General features: G+C 39.0%; 2 protein-coding genes across 5 annotated transcripts in view; both read left to right on the forward strand.

Annotated features, from left to right (window-relative positions):
- The first annotated feature begins 2,760 nt into the window (after positions 1-2,760).
- On the forward strand, positions 2,761-5,858 carry psmg3 (proteasome (prosome, macropain) assembly chaperone 3). 3 transcript variants are annotated; one of them, NM_001201065.2, is given in 4 exon segments: positions 2,838-2,857; positions 4,956-5,093; positions 5,240-5,457; positions 5,545-5,858. In NM_001201065.2, coding segments are annotated over 2 exon segments (363 nt in total). In that variant the 5' UTR covers positions 2,838-2,857; positions 4,956-5,093; positions 5,240-5,247; the 3' UTR covers positions 5,698-5,858.
- A 1,525-nt stretch (positions 5,859-7,383) lies between these two features.
- tmem184a (transmembrane protein 184a) overlaps positions 7,384-23,590 on the forward strand; it is a 30,494-nt gene continuing 14,287 nt past the window's right edge. The window contains exons 1-6 of one of the 2 annotated variants that reach the window (XM_017454634.3): positions 7,384-7,802; positions 13,317-13,556; positions 15,639-18,384; positions 18,581-18,652; positions 19,204-19,369; positions 20,099-20,189. In XM_017454634.3, the coding sequence (XP_017310123.1) occupies positions 18,620-18,652; positions 19,204-19,369; positions 20,099-20,189 (290 nt within the window). In that variant the 5' untranslated portion in view covers positions 7,384-7,802; positions 13,317-13,556; positions 15,639-18,384; positions 18,581-18,619. The remainder of the gene's footprint in view (positions 7,803-13,316; positions 13,557-15,638; positions 18,385-18,580; positions 18,653-19,203; positions 19,370-20,098; positions 20,190-23,590) is intronic. The other variant, XM_017454633.3, reaches the window with a different exon arrangement.

Here is a 23,590-nt window from a genome sequence, read left to right on the forward strand (position 1 = left end):
ACTCTCTGTGTTGATTTTTGCATGTTCTCTACATGCTTGTCCATGGATCTTCTCTGCGTTCTCTGTTTACCTCCTACCACCTGGATTAGTGCATGGATTAGTGACTCTAGGTGTGAATGAGTGTGTGAATGGTGCCCGATGATCGAGCCACTACAACCCTGATCAGGATAAAGCCGTTACTTTAGATAAATAAATGGAAGTCCATGATTATATATGTAAACCATTTGGGAAACTTCTCTGTGAAGCAGTCCTTTCTGCCTGTCAATTATGTTTGCATATGCAGCCACACAAGTGCAACGGGAAGCTTTACATCCTAGTTTGAAGGAGTACAAGATAATCCCAGAATTTATCTTAGCAGGCAAGGTTTATGTTTAGCCACATATTCTGGTTTCACAAACATCTTACAGTACCAAACAGCCTAGAGGGAAAAACAGTGCAGTGGATAATAAAGTGTCCAGAAAGGAATTAGGAAGACAAGTGAACATTAGTGAGGTTTTTTCACGCTGGAGAGAGTGGATCGGCTTGAAAACTCTTGTCAAGCATGCGTTGTTTCTGCTTGACAGGTAGATATTTTGTTGGTAGGCTCTGGTGTAATTTCTTATCCTTCCAAATAAATTGTTACCCTCCAACATAACACTGCAACATACACAGCTTAAATTAAGAGACAAAAAAATAACAGATGTCTTCCATGTGTTTAACTGAGGGTGTTGCTGAGGTGCTTGGATGTACCTCAAAAAAAAAAAGTTCAAACTGTAAATCCAACCAAGCATTTGCACTCCTAGATAATTCAACCAATTAAATCATTGTTTCTTGGGCTGGGTGTGTAAATGTTTGTATAGAACAAAAGCCTACACCAGTGACTGATGGGTGTGTTGGATGAGCAGAGGTCAATCACACAGGCTTGCTACAATGCATGCCAGTTAGACTTTTATGTTCGCATCACCAACGCACTATTATGACATATGCCATGATAATCTCACAAGCCATCTTCACAAGCTGTCAGAGACTGGTCCGTAGTCATTGTTGTCACTCAGTCAACAACCATGACCATGACTGAAAGAACTCTTTTAATGTTTCTTAGTCCATGTTATGCATAGTAATATTGCTGTGCACCCTGGCCTTCATTATATATCTGCCTTGTTTCTCTAAATACAGTAAATTGATGAGACTCATGAGACACAGCATGAAAAACAACACAAACCGTAGTCTATTAAAATCTTATTATCTATTCTAATTCAAACCATATTTAAAATGTACTCACTTTGCCGTGACAATCCAGTCAAGGTTTGCCAATTGTAACGTGCCAAATATGTATAAAGTGCTTTTTTTTTTTTAATTATAAAGAGTATAAAATAAAATAAAGAGATGCTGGTAAGGGAATGGCTGCTTCTAACTGCTTATATAATATAACATAATAGGAACTTGTTTTTACTGATGTCCCACAACATTAAATGTAATGTTTAGTTTTCTTCCTGCATGAAAATGGACATATATTACTAATGTGTTATAAATTACACAACATACTCATGTGCACTGTGCTGTTGTGGCCAACTCACGTCTCACAAAATGAGTTAAAGATCTCATCTTATGAATTTATTTCTAGGATCCTGTTAGAAATCTGGCAATCACACAATACAATAGGCTACATTAAACAGCTTAAACAGCAGGTAGCTGATTTCAAAACCAAACTGTGGGATGAGATGAGAGCTTATTGCTTTCCCTTTGGGTCTTGAACATTAATCTGATTTGACTGGATGTTGGTTTGAAAAATTAAGTACATCCATTCATCCATTCTTTTCCCATACTGCTTATACTACACAGGGTCGTGAGGAGCCTGGAGCCTATCCCAGGGGACTCGGGGCATGAGACGGAGGACACTCTGGACGGGGTGCCAACACATTCATTCACTACGGGCAACTTGTCTTTGAAAATGAAGTACATAAAATGCCAAAAAATGTGTCATGACTGAAGATACTTGTTTAACTGGGGTGGCCAATAATATATCAGTAGTGGCCCTTCAGCATCGTCTCTGGTTATGGGAAGATCAATTTGTTTGTTTTTTTATATAGAATGTGTGGTGTTGTTGTGTGGAATGTGGAATAATATTATGGCTCAATTCTCGATTCTGATTGGTCAGAAGTTTATTTTTGTAAAACCGCGTAAAATGGTAGTTCCAGATGTAACATAATCAATAGGGTGACATTAATGCACTCATTCTAATATGGTATTGTTTCTGAAGTAACATCTCATATGCAGGGATTCACTAAATAATTCCTTTCATAATAATACAAAAAAAAAAAAAAAAAGGTGTAGTTTTTCTATAATTTTAGAGTTTGTTTCTATGCACTGGGTTTGAATTTAATCAAAATGAACATTTGGAAAAAATAAAACCTTTTTTTAAGAGATTTAAAAATTATTTGTATTGTCGGGTTATTTTTGTTGTTGTTGTTTTTTGTTTTGTTTTGTTTTGTTTTGTTTATTTTGCACAATGTATACGTGCAACTTATACAAGGAAATGAAATCTTAAAGGACTAAATATAAAGTATTTTATTTATTTAGAACCTTAGGACACTGACTTAAGGTGCTCTATTTCTTTTTTTATGTAGATACTATATATACTATCGTATTAACTGTTCCAAATTAAAGAAATCAATTTTTTCCCCTCAGCTTTCGACATAGAGTGCGCATGCGCAACACGGGCGTGTTGGTGTAGCGCATGCGCTGTCTGTTGAAGATCTACAAAACATATTTCCAGGAAGTAGTACGACTACATGAGGCTTAGCTCAGATAAGTGTAGCTGTGTAGGTTGCTTAGACCAATGAGCGTTTGCTTTTCCTGTCACGTGGTCGAGAGAAAGGTAAGGTGAAATGGCGGAAAGAGAGCGCATATATACAGTGGTGTGATTTGTATGTTCTGTATATGTAGTCATGATTGTTATTTCTGGTTAAGGCAGAGTAGGTTAATCGGTTAGGTAGCGGACATCCTCGGGTTTTTCAGCGCACTGTACACAGGGTTTCAGCAGCTCCTCCCCGGTGAGGACACGCGGCCTGGTCCGGTTAGCAGTGCTAACAGTGGAAATGAAAACACACAGTCTAATGCTTACTTCTTATCATCAGATTCATATCAGTTGAGATTTGTGTTAGAAAACTGAGGTTGTGCATCATATGGCCTCATCTATATAACAACTTTTATCAGACTACATCATGTTCAAGATAAACTATAATATAAATAAATAAATACATGAGTAATTAGAAGGGTACATACTTTAATTAGTGGAATTAATTACAAATTGAATTAAAAGGGAGGTAACACTTTTTCTCCATCGATAATAAAGCCTTTAGTATCGGCCAAACTCAATACCTGAAGCACTTCATGGGGAAAAAAAAACATGATTTAAAGTCCCATAAAATCAAATTTGACTTGATTGTCTGGCTTTTATCATGAATATGTTCGCCTTAATGTTATTTATAAGCTGCTCCAAAAAGAATGACAAAATTCACATTCAGAAATCATTTAAAAGTTACAGTCGTGCTCTCTACCACCGATACGGAGCAACAGTTTTGATGACATCATTCTGCACTTCAGCTTCTCATCAGATTTTCTGTCCAATCAAACGCTCTCTAGAATCTGAGATTGCGTGTTCCGCCCCCAGTATTATAAAAAATAAAAATCGCCTTACCGAAGTTGCCTTTGTAGAGCGAGAGAGAAATCATATCAGCAAGCATGGATTGGAAATGGTGTGTTTTATTCATTTTTGCAACAGTGGGTTGGTTAAGAAGGAAATGGCTTGTGTCCGTGGTACTAACTGTGACGTAAGCTAAACACTATCAGCTGTTTAAAAAGGCTGAGGAGCCACTTGCTGTGTCCAGCCCTGACTTACTGTTTCAGTGGAAATTACATCAAGATATCGAATAACACTGCACGTTTCAGGGCACTTCATGGGGACTGAACCTTCCTATTATGTTGGGGGGAAAAAGTTACATCCATTATGTTATGGGTCAAATTGACTTCCATGATATAAATACACACAAAAAAACAGCAAAGAACCGCTTAAAACAATAAACCGTTATTATGGCCTGTCCGAGAAAACCCATGAGAAGAAATATTTGTATATAAGTTCATGACCCTAAATGAGGAAAGTAAAAAAAATTCAAAGAGAAAAAGAGAGATTAACCGGTATTTCACACATCTCAAATGTGGAAATGGGACAAAGATGCATAACATAATAGGAGGGTTAAAATCTATTCAGATTGGATTCGTTTATCAGAAGGAGCATCTGTAATCGTTTCTTTACATGTTGGAATTGATGGATGCAGCGTCTGCAGTTGACGGTAAATTTGCTGAAATTGAATGTTTACTCACTGTTACGTGTTTGGGATATGCAGCAAGTTATTGAAATACAAGCAAATGTGCTAGCGTTGTACAATTACGATATAATATGTAACGATAAAGTTTACAGTGGCTTCATAAATTGGTTGAATCCATAAAAAAGCAAAAGACAACTGATCAGTCCCTCCAGGATTTTGTGAGTTTATTATTATTATTATTATTATTATTATTATTATTATTTTTGGTGACCGCAGAAATGAACGCAAAATCAAGCAAACTCCACAATATTGGGAGGAGCTTGCGATTTTTCAAAATTACAACAGATTTTTCACAGATTTGGGCGTCATCACAACACGCTTTCAGCCAAAGCCCTCTTCGATTCATGTGCGTTGAAAATGAGTACAGCTAAAAGGTCACTGCGAAAGACCGTGCAAATTAATTTCATGGAATTACAGTTCTGCCAATTCAAGAAGTTTTCTACAAAAAAACCTCGCAAAAATCAAGCATTTTCGGTTGCAACAATCACAAAATAACTCCGAAATCCTGTACGGACTGACTGATGTGCATTCTTTGTTCTTCATTTTCTAGAAGTAGCATTTAAAAAACCTTGCTGTATTACTTTGTAGTTAATTAAGAAAACGTACACCGCCATCTTGCTCCGACCAAAGTGACTTGAATGCACCTGACGTCGAAATTACGACTTCCCAACTCGTAAATTTCCCAGAAGGACTTGAACTCTCAGAAATACGTGTGGCCTTTAAAAGGTTTGCTGTAGTTTACCTTCCTGTTTGTTGTGTTAAAATTTGATTATTTAAAATATTCATAATGTTGACTGAACGTTCTGAAAATACTGCATCTGCCACATTTACCGTTTGTAAAAGTTTACATCTTCATGCTTTTTACTGGACAGGGTTCATCATGGCACCACTCGTCCGGACACGACAGACCGAGAAAACAATCGATGGGATCTCGACTCAAGTCGTTTGCACGGAATTCAGTAACTACATCTTCATTGTGCTTACACAGTATGGGAAGATTGGGACGCTGGTATCTGTAACACCTGACTCGAGATCCAGCGACATCAGCACATCCATGCTCACTACGAAAGTGCTGCTCGGAAAAGACGAGGTACTTGTACATCTTATCTGTTAGGATATGGCTCAGCAGCAGCTACGTTTGTGATTGAGATTTCCACTTTTCTCTTTTTTTTTTCAGGCGCTTACGCACGTCTATGCAAAAAACGTCGCAGCATTTGTTTGCCAAGAAGCAGGAAATCGACCGGTTCTTTTGGGGCTTGCGCTTAAAGACTGCAGTGCTGAAAATCTGAAAACGCTCAAAGAAATGATCAAAACCTGCCAAGTATGGTGACCAAGAGAATTTGGGCAAAATGCTCCTGAGAGAAATTGTGACAGAAATTGATGACGGTTGTGAATTTACTTTTATTACTTTTCTATTTATGTATAGATTTCTGACATGTGTGTAACATCATATCCTTTCATAATTTCTAGAATAAATTCATGTTTCTTTTTCATTGCCTACTATATAATGCTTATATAATACTGTGCTTGGATTAAAAAGAGTTCTGTCTTGAGCCTTTTTCATAAAGAGAATGTACTATAAACACATTACCTCAGGTAAGTCACAGTAACAAATACCACTGTGACAAAGCTGAAGTAAGTACACAGTGTTACCGTAGAAACAAAGCTTAGCTTAATAGATTGGTTCCTTTGATTCATTTGTTTGTTCACTGTAAGATAAATCACAGGTCCTACAGGTTTTAGTGTTTTCCCTGTTTTAACACACACACACTTTTACTCAGGACAGGGTGTTAATTAACTAATTAGTTATATCTGGTGTATTGGGAGAAGGGGAACGTATAGGACTTGACAAGGGGTACTCTGGGAACAGGATTGAGAACTTGTGGGCTAAAGCAACACAAAAATTTAAACCCTAATGTTTTGACCACTAACGTTACAGACTCGGAGTAAGATGGACAGAATACCCAAATCTCCAATGTACCCAATAAGGCCAGAAGTATCTGGACACCTGACTATCACACCCATATGTGTTGTTGAACATCTCATTCCAGATTTATTCCCTGTTTGCTGTTATAATAAACTCCACTCTTCTACGAAGGCTTTCTATTAAATTTTGGAGTGTGGATGTGGGGATTTGTGTTCATTCAGTTACAAGAGCATTAGTGAAACTGATGTTATTGTGTGAGGAGGTCTGGGGTGCAGTCGGTGTTCCCATTCATCCCAAAAGTGTTCAGTGGGGTCGACGTGCAGGACAATCGAGCTCTTCCACTCCAACCTTGGCAAGCCATGTCTCCATGGAGCTGACTTTGTGCACAGGGGCATTGTCATGCTGAAACAGGTTTAGCCACTTAGTTCCAGTGAAGGAACTAAGGAACTTTGTATGCTACATACAAAGACATCCTATAGAATTGTGTGAATCCAACTTTTAGGTAAGAGTTTATGGAAGAACCACATTTTGGTGTAGTAATATAATACAGTACATTTCAAAACGTCTCTATACATACAGAACTAAGTTTTCCAGCACCACATCGGTGGCGTCTTCGTCAGTGGATGTTCGTAGACGTCCACTTCTCGGTTGGTCCACAACACTTCCAGTCTTTTTGAATCTGTTAAAAAGTTTGGCAGCAGTGTCATGTCGTGTGTGATGTGCTTCCCGTGTTTCCTGTTAAAGTCCACTGCGACCTTACGAAATAAGCGCCCCCATCCACCCATGAGAATGGTTTCCATACTGTACCTTCTTCATTTCTCAAAGGCTATCTGAAAAAGAAAAGAAAAAAGTATACATATAGGCTAATATAAACTAAGTATGGAAAATTATTTTATAAAAGTGTTAATTGCTCTCTATGGAGACTTGGGACACCGTGTATACAGACAGTATAATTTTCTTCATGCTGTAAGATGTGATAAGAAATAAATATATTGCGTAAATGAAATATTAGAGCAAAGAAGCATTTAGGGCCAGCAGGTGCATTTAACCCTTTGTACACTGTTAGCACTGACGTCACTGATAGGTCACGTGATCCAGTAACGCGCGCCGTGTGTGACGGGTTTGTACCTGGTTTGTACCTGGTTTGTACCTGGTTTAGGACGTTTTACTTAAGGGAAAAGGAAATATACATTTTATTTACTTTAGTCTGGGGTTTATGGTACAGTACGTGTTTGGTACACTTGAGTCGTGTGTGGGGGGGGTTTGTGTTTGACTCACCTGTCGACTACACTATAACGAGGAAGTGCGTCTGTCAGTAGAAAGGCATTTCCGCCAATGGCAACTTTGAACGCCGCACTTTCCTTCAAAAAAGCGTGTATGCGTTTAATTCCGTAAAAGAAATTGGTGATATTTGGGTTTTAAAGTGAGGTTGTGGGAAAAGGAAAACGGTTCAAACAGCCTGAAGAGTGACTGAAGTGATCCAGACGGGTGTCAGACTTCTGGGAAGGGTAAGTGGGGCAAGTAGTATTGTTTTTTTGTTGTTGTTGTTTTTTTCCCTCCCCCTCCTGTTTACAAATGTTTTCTTTATTTCTTCTTATATTGTTGACATCGCACTTCTCCTCGTTTATTGAAAGTGATAATATTGAAAAGAAAAAGACACATCACACAGCCAGCTTGTCACAATGCAACCCAGCTTAGTTTTATTACATTCATTCTAAACCACTTGGTTTGTTTTTGTTTGTTTGTTTACTTGCTGTTTTGACTGTATTTACACCATTAACATTATCTGCTTGTTTAGACCTTTTAAAGTGTATTGTCTAGCGCATTTTCCACAAAGCCTTCTCTGAGCAGTGAGAAACCTTTCAGTAGTCTACAGAACATTATTCCTGGACACTGACAAGAACTTCCTTTCTTAGAGAAGCTTCACGGATTAATTTGATGAATAAATCCCATCCAGAAGGTTGCCAGTCCCAGAGGAAACAATGCTGCTCCTGCTCAAACCTAATCAATTGGCACGTGACACTGAAACATTGATTGAGCCTGTATTCTTACACGGGTGTCTGAGATCCGGAAGAATACACAAGTCATCAATGAGAGTGATCCATGCAGAATTTGTGTTGAACATGTGTTGTGTGTTTGTTTTTTAAAATCAGTTAAACCTCACTATCTTTGTCGGTTAATGTCTGCTAGTTGGTTGGCCAGGTGTCGAGGGTGGGGTGAGAGGGAAGACAATTATTCTGCCCACAGACTTTGTACCCTGTACCGAAGCTGTGTAAACCACTTTAAAATGTATTTAAATGTCAAACTGAAGTTGCTTACAGTACAAATACTATTGACTGAGGCATTCATGATGAAATGAAGTCTGTAGTAGGGCTGTTTCATATCGTATCATCCAGGATATACCGGTACAATTCCTCTCCATGATCCCACGATATTGACGATGTAGCTGATGGTGTGTTTACTAGGGATGGACGATATCCTATTGTTTGCAATATACTGGTAGAAATTCTCCCCACGATAAGAATTAGTCTTCCTGCGATAATAATGATAAAGCCAAGTTGATGATGTGTCTGTGTCGATGGTGTGTGACCCGTTCGCAGCTCCCGTGCAGAGTGAATACGAGTACGGCGGGAGGAGGAGTTCATCGCTAAATGAAGAGCTATCTCTACAATCTGGATCTGGTTCGGTTACAGAAAATCAGTTTTACTTTTAGAGCAATGTTTGGGTTTCTGAGGCTCTCAAGATGACAGCTATCTCTTGTAGCTAAAAACAGTGGTGCACGGTACTATATTTACATCATCACAGATATCCTTATCGCAATAAACACCAGAAAATATCGCGATATAGTTTTAAGGCTATATCGCCCATCCCTAGTGTTTACGCACCGCAGCGTGGGAATTTCAGATGTAGACCAAGTCGGAGTTCCATCCCTAGTATACAGTTTAATAATAATGTCAGAATCAGTGTTTACATTTCAAGCTTGTAGTTGATTTGAATTGTTATTGTGTTTATATACTGTCTTTCGTTTTGTGTTTTGCAGCGTAGTTCAAGATCTTTCACTATTGAAATATTATAAGCACTTTTACAGAAGAAAAGACATTTCCATTAGGGTTAGATTGTGAATCCTGTGTGTACTGGTTGTTTGCATTTTCACTGGAATTTTCATTTGTGAATAAAATTCATATTTTTATTTTTTTTAGCCTGCTTAACTGGTGTAGTTTAGTATTTGATGATGGTCAGGGTTGAGTTGAACGTTATTTGGATCAGTGTTTAGGTTCACACAGCTCTCAGGACTGTATGCTGTTGTGACTTGTGGCCAAAAAGAGTGTCGAATGTTTAGTATTTTAATATCGTCATTTATACTGTTAGCGGAAAAAAAAAAAAAAAAACTACCATGGAATATCGTGATGTAGTTTTAAATCTACAGTGCACATCTCTAGTCTATAGTATGAATCTTAGTGGGCCAGTAACCTCATACGCTTGCAAGCTGCGCTGGTGTCCCACTCTGGTTCGTTTAAAAAAAAATTAAGTATATTTATATATTTTCATGTGCATTTGTATACACGCTATACAGCCAGAAGTTTGTGGACACCTGAACATCATGCCTATATGTGGCCCTTCCAAAAACCCTTTCCCTTCACTGGAAAACGTTTCCCTTCACTGGAACGAAGGAGCCAAAACATGTTCCATGTTGGCAAGGTTGGTGTGGAAGAACTCAAGTGTCCTGCACAGAGCCCTGATCTCAACCCCACTGAACTTTGGGTTGAACTGGAACACTGACTCGTATTCGCACGTCTCACTCGTATTTCGCCTTTGCTTGTTTTGTCATCGTTTCAGATTCGTTTTTGAGCCAAAATGAATGAACGATCTTTAATGACCCGGTTCGTCAATTCGTCAGCAATTACTAAGTTGCTAGTCTCTAAGAGTGCCTGATTTAGGAGGAGGACGGTAAAGAAGGGAAACATGGCGACTAAAAACATAGCAGGATTTTAATCTCCTAAATGTATTGTATTGAGTGCATTTGTTAGGTAGCGTAGTAGATCAGTGACTGTCTGGTTGTTAATGTTAGCTAAATATCTAAATAGCATGTTTAACCAAAAACAAATGATCCTTGTTCCTAGTTTTTTTCCCCCATTTTATTTTGAAATGAACAATGATTGAATGCAACATACACTCGATTTATTTCAAGTATCTTTTACTCATACGTGTTTAGTGAGCAACTGGCCCACCCAAGACCAAATTAGTTCTGCGCTTCTTGTGTTTGTATTGATTAGGACTTATGTGCCATCCAGTCACAAGACTGGTTCAAGGTTGGTGGATCTGCATGATGGGTTTTTTTTTTTTTTCTTTCTCCATGTCCCCATTGCTCCACAACACACATTCTCTGTGGTTTGTTTTCCAAGGACATGCATTCCAGTTTCTACCATTTGGCCTCTTTCTAGTGCCATGGGTGTTCACGAGATGTATGCAGTCAGCCCTGTCGCCTCTGATGGCCAACATGACTGGCTCCAATGTGCCCTCACCCAAGGAGAAGGCCATCTGGGACATGTTCAGCCTCCTTACACGCATTATGGCACTCCTGGTTCATTTGGAAAGAAGAACCAAAGTAGGCTACACCGTTAAATAGCGTAAAGTGAGATTCATTGAGAATGCTTGACACTGTGTCACCCCCCACGTTCAGCAGACATCACCACATTTGCCAGTCGAATTGAAGCAAGTCGCGATGTGTGGTGCCACCTCTTGCCGAGGATTCGAGGATCACTAACTGCATATGCAGTGGTAATTCCTTTGGTGTTAAGGAACTTTTAGAAGTGGGATATCGGTCTGAGGCTGAACCCAAATGCCACGGACGGACGCATCCTATTCTCAGTGAGAGGCGCACAGCAGGGGGTCTGCCTGGATTCCACTAAAGAGCGAAAGTCACTATAGCCGCCTCTCTTACTGGCTGGGAGGCAGTGTAATGCCTCGGTTCCTTATGAGATCATCTATCCATGCAGGATAGCGAACTGAAACGGGTCTCTCGAAAGACCGCCATTTTGTGCCAGAGTGGCCATGTGTTTGAACTTTTGCGGTTCCATGCCACTGATTTTTTTTCAGAACTACTCGATCGACCTTGCAAGTCACCGTGAGCGAGAACCTGTTTCATGTCATCTGTCATGGAGGAAAGACCTGAGGAGCTTTACTTTCTAAACAGACACTGGCACACTGGGTGATGGACAACATGACCATGGCCTACTGACTCCTACCATGACATGCCACTCTACATGTAGCATCTCCTACTCATGCGCAATATTTATTTATCCTTTAGTGTAACATAGTCACTTTCTGTGGAGTGAGTGTGCTCCGTTCATCTCCGAACACCTTTCCAGCGAGGACTGGTATTCATGACATTACAGCATGTATTATCCAGGATTCGATATGTCTGCATATTGAACAATACATTCGGCACTGCATAATAAAGTAGACTGTTCATCATGAAACACCGCTGATATAGTGTGAGTTGAAAAAAACTGATTGTCGGACCAAGATATTAGAGACTACCAAATATGCGTACAATGTACTGGCGCTAATACAGCATGCGTGCACATACAGCAACCTCTAAAGAAAACTAAAACGCCGGTGCGATTTGGAAGTTCATATTAAGTAGTGAAGAAAGCAGAATTCAAAACCACATCTAGCGCTACAGAGAGCTGCGTGACTCAGAGAATGTCTAGCGAAGTGCCAAATAAGGAAAGCCCCGTGTTTCAGACACACCCGGTCACGAGTCACACCTGTTTAGCCATGCATAATTTTGCAACATTCTAAAGCACAGCTTTATTCACTTATTTATTTATTTGTTTATTTTGAGTGTATGTTTATTTTGGGGTTTTTTATACGCTGCTATGAGTAGTGTTGAATGTTCTGTACGTATTCAGGCAGTGTTTACTTTTACTGTATCGAAAAAGTACCATATCAAGACACCGTCGTATCGCATTGTATCAAATCAAAATTTGTGTATCGTTACACCCCGTGCATGTCATTTATTTATTTATTTAGTTATTTATTTATTTATTTATTTATTTATTTATTTTCAGTGCGCTGCGGTTATATTAATTGCGGTGATTTCCTGATTGTGCGAGATTCGGTGATGCCTGTGGAGAGTCTCAAATATGCAGTTATTATTACTAACTCAATTGCTTTCATTCACTACATGAGAACGGTCGCGATGTGATAACCAAAAAAAAAAACATTTGAAAAGGTTTTTTATTTTTATTTCAAGTGGACACTAAAGAAGTTCAGTCATTTCATCAATCCCACCGAAAAATAGAATAAGATCGGTTGGACGAATTTGTACTCGATTTGTTATTTCGTGTTCTTATTTTTGCTCGTCTAGGGACACTGCGCACGCAAGTTAATTGAAGTAGGTGTACATTAATCTCCATATAGACCGATATATAAAAACACGCAAATGCCTAAATTAGACAGGTCTATCCATAGATACCGTATAAGTAAGCTGTGTTTTCAAATGGTGACTGCTTTTGTTTTTTCTTTTTTTCTTTTTTTTATAACTAATTCAAAGAATTCCGTGATGCATAGTAATATATCATGGGTGCGATATTTAAAAAAAAAAAATTTCCCCACTGTTTATAAAATGCTTCTAAATTGGCAAACTGATCTAGTTTGCATTTGAATAAGTCTGCTTCTGAGCAAAGTTGTGCTTATAGACTTGTTTGAAGAAATCCAGGATCATGTAAAATCTTCAACAGTCCAAAGCTGAGTCGGTAGTCCATGTAAAAAAGGTTTTATTTATTTATTTATTATTCTTTTTATATATATATATATATATATATATATATATATATATATATATATATATATATATATATATATATATATATATATATATATATATAATTACACTAATATTGTATTAGTGGGTACATGGGTAGACTCAAATTGTCGCTAATGAGCAAAAATACAGCATTGTTGCTTTAGTCTCTACATTTTTAACGTGTGTGGTGTTGCTGTTGTTTTTTCCTCAGATGGATGAATTTTTGGACACTGCTAACAGTACTTTGAGGATGGATTCAGACAGCGGCATGAGCTCTTCAGCCTCTCGTTCTTCAATGTTGCTGTCCAACATTTCTACCAGGTCTAACATGACAATAGTCGTATCGGAGAACGGGACTCTGGTGGAGGACAAGATCTTTCTCAACACAGTTACTGCTCAGGCCCTCTCGGGGATATTTATTTGGTCTGCGGTGCTCATCACGTGTCACCAGGTAAGTTGCCTTTGTTGGGTCGTGTTGCGCTTTGTGTGTTCCCCCAAAATGTAACGCAAGTACAGCTGATGTCTAAAGAAGGTGTTGATATGGATATGTGGACCACAAGCCGGAAAAGAAGAAGCGCGAGCCATAGCCGAAAGTGAGGTCAGGAAAATAAAATAAATAAATAAAAACAAATCAGCTAGATGGAGGACACAGTCTTTGTGTGGTGCTGCATTGTGTCCTCTCCCTCCACCCTTCCCTTGAGGTGATTGACTATTCACGACAGCTAGTGAAATTTGAGCACACCTGTCTGATCCGTCTCCGAGTCTTTTCTCACAGGTGAACAATAATGAATTGCAGAGATGAATACAAACCCACTAGCAGCTTCCGGACAGTTATTGTTAGACTATATGGCCAAAAGTTTGTGAACACCTGACCATAAAAGTCATATGAGCTTGTTGAACATCCCATTCCAGATCTAGTCGTCTTTCCTTTTATAATAAACTCCACTCTTCTGAGAAGGCTTCCTACTAGATTTTGGAGCGTTGCTGTGGGGATTTGTGTTCAGCTACAAGAGCAGTGATGAGATCAGGAGCTCTGGGGTGCAGTCGGTGTTCCAGTTCATCCCAAAGGTGTTCAATGGAGTTGAGGTGCAGGACAATCGAGTTCTTCCACTCCAAACTTGGCAAACCGTGTCTTCATGGAGCTCACTTTGTGCACAGGGATATTTCATGCTGGAACAGGTCTGGGCTTCTTAGATCTAGTGAAGGGAAATTGTATTGCTACAACATACAGAGACTTTCTATGCAATCGTGTGCATCCCTAACTTTGTGGTAACAGTTTGGAAAAGAACCACGTGGGTGTGATGGTCGTGTCCACATACTTTTGGCCATACTTAGCGAAGTCTGTTTCTGGATACGATAAGCTTTAGCCAAGAGCTTATTGCCGTTTGAATTGTAAGTAAGTCACAAATTGAATATCAATAAAAACATATATTTCAACTACTGCTATCATTGTATATTCATTTGGTCGCACTTCATTTTGTGCATGACGTTGTGACTTTTCAGTGCAACAGTGGACTGTGGTGTGTTCATTAAAACGTGATGGGATCAAAATGATCACAGCACAGATTAATATACATTTATTTGCTATATTGTTCATTTGCATATTTCTGCCTTCTGCCATGCTGTATAAGCATTTATTCAGAATACTGCTGTATCAGCACTTTATGCAGAATGTTATTGAGAACTGATGTCATCAGTAGTATAGACTATAATGAATCAGTAATGGGAGCCTTTCCAGTATGCATTTTAATATTAGGAGCAGTAAGCCTTACTCACCGTTCAGTTTAATAGGAATTACTGTACACCTGCTCATTCAGGCAGTTATCTAATCAGCCGTGTGGCAGCAGCACAATGCAAAGAAAATCCTGCAGATACAGGTCAAGAGCTTTATTTAATGTTCACGTCGGAATGAAGGAAAAAGTGTGATCTCTGTGACTTTAACCATGGCATGGTTGTCAGTGTCAGAAGGGCTGGTTTGAGTATTTCAGAAACAGCTGATCTCCTGGGATTTTCACACACAGCAGTGTCTAGAGTTTACACAGAATGGTGCAGTGAGTGAGTGACAGGTCTGTGTGTGGAAACGCCTTGTTGATAAGAGAGGTCAGAGGAAAATGGCCAGATTGTTTCGAGCTGCCAGGAAGGATATAGTAACTCATATAATCACTCTTTGCAAACGGAGTGAGCAGAAAAGGATCATAGCATGCACAAAACATCAAACCTTGAGGTGGATGAGCTACAACAGTAGAAGACCACATCAGGTTCCACTCCTGTTAGTGAAGAGCAGGAATCTGAGGCGATCATGGGCACAGACTCACCCAAACTGGACAGTTGAAGATTAGGAAGCATCTGCATGATTGAATTATTTTATTTATTTATTTTTTGCACTGTGGAGCTTCCACATAATTGGCTGATTAGAGAACTGCATAAATGTGCAGGTGTTCTTGTTAAAGTGGTCTCTGTGTGTGTGTGTGTGTGTGTGTGTGTGTGTGTGTGTGTGTGTGTGGGTGTGTGTGTTTTTGGTTTTTTTTTTTAGGGTGGTAGAGGTGAGAAGGAGGTTACAATGATGCCTACAATGAAATGCACTTTTCTTGTTCACTCCATGACCCATGAAAATGTAATACAGGATCCTCTGTATTCTGTAATCGGACTGCTAGAACAGTGGTGATGGGAGAAGGGGTCACAGAATGAATTTCTTTTGTGCAGTGCCTGGAGGGCACCTGGAGGACATGTTTGATTGCCACCGAAGTCTCTTGTCCTCCCTCCAAAAAGTATAATGCCTTTTGTGAAGCAGGAGGTTTTCAGGCAGCTTATACAATGACATGTTGGTGTTAAGCCGGAAAATGAGTCTCCATGAAACGCTGTCCCTTCACCAAAAAAAAAAAAAAAAAAAAAGAAAAGGTCTGTGCGGTTACATTTCGTCATATAGACCAGCAGCCAAGCAATTTCTTCCACTGGCAGCTCATCTGAGGCGCTGCAAACAGCAACCTGTACGGGAGTGGTGGAAAGGTTTTGCAATGAAAATGTATGTAAATCCTGACGAGCTTAAAGCAGTTTTTTCCTTCAGTGATGATGTCAGTTCTCCATTCATACTAAGTGTAAGATCGAGATTGATTTGTTCTTGCAATGTTGACTTGGCTCAAAAAAAGGCATTCTCTTCAGAGACCAGTATTAGCAATAAGCTATCTGTCCTTCAAGAGTACAGTCTCTTCTAAGTTTATCCTCTTCCTGTGTTGAACTTTTCACCAATCTCCTTATAAGGATGAAGTTAAAAAAAACAAAAAGACAATCCTACCTGACTAACCTTTAGTATGTATATTCCATAGTAAAATTCTTTGATTTCTCATGCCTTTTTCCCCAAAATAATTCAAATGAAGACTAGAGAAAACAAGACTTCAAATCAGTTTTAAAAAATATATATTTTCTTACTGTTTGCAGACTACAAAAAGCTCAAATCAGAAAAGAAGCCTTAGGAACACTAGGTCAACAAACCCACAGTCCCACAGTGTATTTTAACATAGCTCGGCTGATCTATAAGCTCATATGCTCTCAGTTCCATATGCTCGTGCAAACATTAACCAAAAAAAACGATTTTTTTGAGCCCTTTGCCTGTTCTTGAATGCTGAAGAGGTGTGTGGAGTGAGATAAAAATCCAACGTTCAATCACTTAAAAGAAATAGGAAGGAAATACTCCGAGCTGGATGGCCAGTATTTCAGACATCACAGGTGCACTATTCAACTAAAACTGCTGACGCAGGTATTTCTAAAAATGTTCCCAGCATTTTCACAGGTATTCCAACGTCACGTATGGATTTTAGCGCTTTAGACCCGCATGCTGGGAATCATTTTGTAAGGTAGCGTAGTAGATTCGGCAGCTGTATCGCTTTGTCTAAACAGCAGCCATTCCGTTAATGAAAACTGGAAAACTGCTGACTCAGGAAATTGTGATCCGCTGGGACAAAAGCCAAGCTTGATGCCAGTTGTCAGTAGGCTGGGTAGTAGTGTGAACATCGTGCATGCATTTGAAATGAATGCATGAGTCGGAAACCCTAGTATGTCTGACTTATGTAAGATCAACAGTTGCCTGTCAGTACACCACCTCTCGTTACAGTGGCACTTGTCGAGGGGTGGGATGTATTTATTAGCAGCAAGTCAGCAGTCAGTTCTCGAAGTTGACGTGTTGGAAGCAGGAAAAATGGGAAAGCGTAAGGAAAGACAAGGGCCAAATTGTCATGGCTAGATGACTGGGTCAGAGCATCTCCAAAACGGCAGGTCTTGTGGGGTGTTCCCGGTATGCAGTGGTTTGTACCTACCAAAAGTGGTCCTAGGAAGGACAACCGGAGAACCTGCGACACGATGCAGGATGTATGTTGGCGCTTCCTGTCTCAGTGTGATATCTGGTGAGGGAGCACAAATTAGATCGTTATCAAATGTGTTAGTGTTGATGATAAATAAGAGGACTCTTAATTGATTTAGAGTGATCCCAAATTTGGTCTTGCCAATTCCCACCACGTCCCCACTTTCTCAGTCACAGGATGGCCACCAACAAGACCGTGCTTCCTACGAGACACGTGAAGCCAACCTCCACATCTTTTCATAACACAGTAGGAGGAAAGCACAATCTGCACTTTTCTGCATGCATGAGCTCACAGATGCCTGCGATTGGCTAGTGTCACTCCGATTGACACGAGAGAGAACGTATGCCCCTCCCACTCTGAAAGCACAGCCAATTTTGCTCTCTTGGCACTGGCCACAGATGACCGTGGCATTGTCGGGATTCCAACACGCAATCTACCGGCAATAGAGCGAACGGTTTTCTGTTGTCACTCTTTAAGTAGGATAAACTATGCCCTTATCATAAACAAGGTCCTCGTTTATAAATCCGCTACCGCACCTTGGACGGAATCTCATCATGTGCTCTCCACGGCCAGATGTCCTTGAGACTGGTATTGTAAAATTAAGACAATAAAATCATATAATGTTTTACTAACTGGTAGTTTAAAAACTCTGATTTCAGTCAAATGCATCAATCATCTAACAACAATAAGAAGAATAATTAAGACGAATAACAAATCTAGATGTGTCGCGGAGTCCGTGGAGGGAATATTTACCCTCTCTTTCTTTCAGCTGTGCCTGGTGGAGTCTGTTTCTCTTCCTGCACTACAGGAGAACTGGACCAGATCAATCTAGATCCTGACTCACCTTGGTTCTCTAGAGCGCCTTAATACAGTGCATTAGTCCTCCACCCACGTAATAGCCAAGGCTGAACAGAAATCTTTCATGTGAGTCACAGTCTGTGCATATAGAGACAAGGGAGTGGGCTGGAATTGTAACTGTACATGTCTCTGACATGAAACATTGTCATGATTTGCCAAAAGAAACTGTCCTGAAATCTCAGCGAATGTTTTACTTTATATAGTTTTTTAAATAATAATATTTACCAATGCTTGTATGATTTACAAGATCATCCTACTTTAGGTGTCCTACAAAGTGTAATCATTAACTACGATATCCATCATGGGTGTGATAAAACAGCAGGGAAGAGATAAGGTCAGTGCTCTGCTTCCTGTCAGGATGTTTTGCTGGAACAAATGTAGGTAGGTTTTTTTTTTTTTTTTTTTTTTTTTTTTTTTTTTCTTTTCTTTTCTTTTCTTTTCTTGTAGATGGCTTTTTTTGTTTTTGTTTTCTTTTATCCCTACCTACCTACTTTTCTATTGATTGACCCCGTCTTTCACATTGACAAACGACCTGTTTGAGATATTATATCGCACGTGGCCACTCCTCAGTCTCTGCTCCGTATTAATAATTTCCATTCCCTTTTCATCACAAAGCTCTATCATCCCTACCTCAGGAGTAATATTTTGCCCAAAGGGGAAAAAAAAAAATCTGAGAGGAATACTTTTGTATTCATTGCCTGTTTTTATTCAGTTCCTATCATGTCTTTAAAACTACTTTGGTTTGCTTCACTTATTTATGGTGGGTAGGTTAAGGAGAAGTGGAACTTTTTTCATAGTAGATTCTTGTTTAATGAAGCTCAAATATATTGGTGTGTGTGTGTGTGTGTGTGTGTGTGTGTGTGTGTGTGTGTGTGTGTGTGTTAGATCTATTTGCACCTGAGATCATACACGGTGCCAAACGAGCAGCGTTACATCATCCGCATCCTCTTCATCGTGCCCATTTACGCCTTTGACTCCTGGCTTAGCCTCCTCTTAATCAGCAACGACCAGTACTACGTCTACTTTGACTCCATCCGTGACTGCTACGAAGGTATGTACCCTTCTTTTTTTTTTTTTCTTCTTCCTTTCTTTCTTTGTCTATCTGCTAATACTCTGTAGACAGGGCTTTACAAGTGAAGACACCTGCGCTGAGCTAAAATAAGCTGCAGACATCCAACTGCCCAAACTTGTTCCTCTCATCTTTCCTCATAGTACAAAGAACAAACTACAATGCAGCGTTATCATGTCATCTGTTTTTTTTCTTTTTTTTTCTTTCACCGTCCTGTCCTCTGTTAGACAGCAGAACTGAGAGCAAGTGTTTTACAAGTTATAAATACGCCTGTCAGTGGAAGTACTGGCTGTTATTTTAGTTTAGTTTTGTTTTTGTTTTTTAATATACCAAAAAACGAGTTCAGTCTTTTAAGGGAGTTGCAGTTTGTAATATCAAGCAGGCATTTTTATTAGTATTTCTGGCTCTGCATAAAATATTCTAATACTAGTACTACACAAAAGCACTATGTACAAATGTGGAAAGGTTTCATGCAAATAACTTCTTTTTTTCTCTATACATTATTTCCCTTTTTTTAATTGTAATTTCATATGTAGTATTTTTTTTTCTAGATTCATTTAATACTCTACGAGAGTGAGAGAGAAGATTCTTTAAATCGAAACCTTTTCTTTAATGTGATCTGTATTGGGGTGTCTAGAGGAAGATAATTTACCTTTTTCTCTAAATACATCTGTGAAACTGCTGCTGATGTAAATATTTTGTTCTTCTCAGCTTTTGTAATCTACAACTTCCTGAGCCTGTCCTTTGAGTATCTAGGAGGAGAGAGCGCAATCATGGCCGAAATACGCGGAAAGCCGATTCCGTAAGTGCGTTCTCTTATTTTCGCGGAGAAATGTTAGTGTAGGTCAGAGGTTCTCAACCCTTTGTAACTAAAGACCCTCCCCCAAGCCTCCCCTATCATGTGGCATCTCCCCCTATATTGGAGGAGACCAGGTATAATGATTATCTATTCTATATAAAATCTGTCTATATATAACCCAATCTATAATCTGTTTTTGATAGATACATTTAAAAAAAAAAAAAAAATTATTTTGTGTTTTTTGTACCTTTTTTTTTTTTTTTTTTAACTTTTCATAATTTTTTATGATTTTTAAAAAATAACTTTTATACTTTTATAAAACTATATAACGGACAGGTATGGACCATGAATGATATAAAATGCTTCTGAACACTATAACTACTTAGAACAAGAGAACTAGGCTGTAATAACGTGGACTATTTTACATGTAAAACATGTTGCATTACATTCGTCTTGCGTTCTAAAAACATTCGTATGCGAATGATGTAAATTGGGACGAAGGGCGCGTCTCGTTATCCATGACATTGTTAAATCTCCGGCTCTCGGCCCCTCGCTGAACAGAGTGGATGCAGAGAGAGGTGTGAGTGCAGCAGGAAAGAAAGTGCAGCAGGACATTAAATGGTCTGCACTTGTACTTATGGTCTGCACTTACAGTACTGGTGACATTTGGAAAGTTGCTAAGGTTTGTCCAAAAAGCCGTTAGATTTGTCGTTGGGTGCTTTTTTTGCAAAAAGTCGCTAAATTGGCAACACTGGTCTGCACTGACCACTAGATAAAAGGCAGGCTAAGCTCCGCCTCTCCCCAGCAAAAAGAAAATGCAGAGGGAGAGGGAATGTGGGGTTTTTCATTTATACACATTATATTTGAAAAGCAATAAAATACAGAGAACCCAAATAATGCCCTGACTGTGTGGTGTTTTTGTTTTTGTTTTTGTTTTTTTTTTCTTTTTTCTTTTCTTGAAAACAATTTGTGCCCCTCTTCAGACCTTGAGAACCACTGGTGTAGTTTGATTGTATAACTGTACTTTGGTGTCCGGAATGTTGCGATTACAGTGATTGCTATGGCCTATGAACATTTAAATCAATATTAAACCAGGTTAGTTATCTTGGTATGAACAAGAAATCTGACTCATTTTGTTGGAAAGAAATGATCAAAGTATTCCTCTGTTTCACCCTTAGCAAATTAATCAAACTCTGTGAGTGTGAGAAAGGGCCTCGGGTCGACAGTGCACTTCGGGCAACACCTCAGGTTTTCAGTCAGACCGAGATCTGGGATCGTCCTGCACACGTCTTTCTGTTTTTTATCCCATCCACTCTGTTATAACACTGAGCTTAAGGTCAGATTCTGGCCGGACTACAGTATGATTCAAGAATCTGTCTGGTTTGCACGTTTGAGCTGTTTTCAAATGTTTCCCACTTCTCACTAAAGAGAAACAATCACACAAATGTTAGGCTGGTTAAAAAAAACAAAAAATGTGGCTTTAAGATCAAATAAACCCATTCATTGGGAATTTTGGATTAATGTAATGGCCTTTTGTTTAGAGAAAGTACCCATATTAGTGGTGTTTTCATTAAACACCACTGATTCATTAAAAGTCTCATTCATTTAAAAAGTTTAACTACATTTCTAGACTGCTAGTAGCATATGGAATTAAGTTAGTGCCAAAAGTTTCGAACGTAACGTTTCAGGAAGCGAACAAAAATATACAAGAGAGAAGAAAAACACTGTGAAACTTTAAACTGTAACATGGTCTTGAAATAAACAGCGTTCTTTTGTTAACAGTTTTCTAAGCCTCCTTTACCCTAATCATGGTTTATGAATGCTCGCTGCCGGAGTTTTCGTTTCCGCGCTGCAAGTTTACTTCAGCGATTAACTCTCATTGGCTAGTGAGATTTGGATCGACAGCTCCCTGTCCAGAAAGTAGAGACTTCAGTGGTGTGAATTTTGGAGAGCGTTCTGGATGTGGTTCTCTGTATAGTTATAGTGTTTTGTACTTTGTAGTGGAAATTACTTGCAGGAGATGCACCGATTATCGGCCGATACATCGGTGCATCTCTAGCAAGTAAAGAAAAAAAAAAAGGCAATTTTTCCCGCTATGGGCCATCGGCTGATAGTTTAAAAACATCCAATGATCAGGGCCGATTATAACCTGTCGATCAAAAGAGGGCGGGAAAACACATTGAATTCTTGCTGTGTTTAAAGATGTCTCGTCTGGAGTGACGACAAAACTGCAGTTTGTAATCTCTGCAATGCTAAAAATTTTACACCAGAAGTGAGCGGCAGTGAAGCGGGATTTCAGCGTCGAGTCTAATATTTTTTTCCCCGCCCTGCTCACGATGAAGTAGAAGATGTTTATGGAGAGTGAATGTGAGACTAACAGGAGGATTTTTAGAATTCAGTCAATGTTAATAAGAATTAATAACATTCAATAAGTTAATAATCTTACTTTAATCTTCAGAATTTAGTTCATGTGTTAATGTTAGAGTAATGTGTTTTCTGTTTATTTGACCAGTTACTGTGAAACAACTTGTTGAAATGGAGAGAATAAAGTTTTAATTTGCATTTCTTTCAGAATTGTGGAATTAATTATTATTCATTTAAAAGAAGGCAAAACTATCGGCCAATTGGTATCGGCCAATATCACTGTGAATTATCGGTTATCGGTATCTGCTGAGAAATTTAGTATCGGTGCATCTCTATTACTTCCTTACTTACTTACTTAGTATATTCGTTTATAATTCATATTTGAGGTTTGGATAGTCTCGACCGGCTATTTTATTCGAGATGAGCTCTCAGGAGCATCTCTACATCCAGGTCAGGGAGCTGTTGAGCCAAATCTCACTAGCCAATGAGAGTGATTTGTGCCTCCTCAAACACCACTAGTGTGTAGCATCCACCCGGATGATGCGACGGTTAACAAAGAACGCTGTTTATTTGAAGACTGTTACCTTTTTTTTCCACTGTTTTTAGTTTCAGAGTGTTTTCCTCTTTTTCATTGTATATTCTTGTTCATTTCTTGAAAAGTTAAGTTCAATACCTTATTACCTCCTCTTCTTATCACTGTTTGTGTAAGCTTATCATTTTATCTTGGTGTGATACAGGAAGCACAAACTTTTTTTTTGTTTGTTTGTTTTTCCTCCAGAGTCTCAACAATCTCTTTAGCATCACTTTATACACTTTAAACAGGACCTCATGGGTTTTAAACACTGACTCGATTCTAGCCTCACTCACAGCTCACAATCGTACCAACCCTAATCTTCCTGAATCATCGTGAAATTGACCTGCCTAATCTAACACACCTGGCTGTAATATCCAGGTGCTCCTGAAAGACATTGATTAAAATGCTAACTCAGGAGGGTGGTAGATTTCTAGGGAAGCCTGATTTGAGGCTTTTAATGTTGTGG

The sequence above is a fragment of the Ictalurus punctatus genome, chromosome 24, assembly GCF_001660625.3.
Source record: "Ictalurus punctatus breed USDA103 chromosome 24, Coco_2.0, whole genome shotgun sequence".
In the NCBI taxonomy this organism is placed as follows: Eukaryota; Metazoa; Chordata; class Actinopteri; order Siluriformes; family Ictaluridae; genus Ictalurus; species Ictalurus punctatus.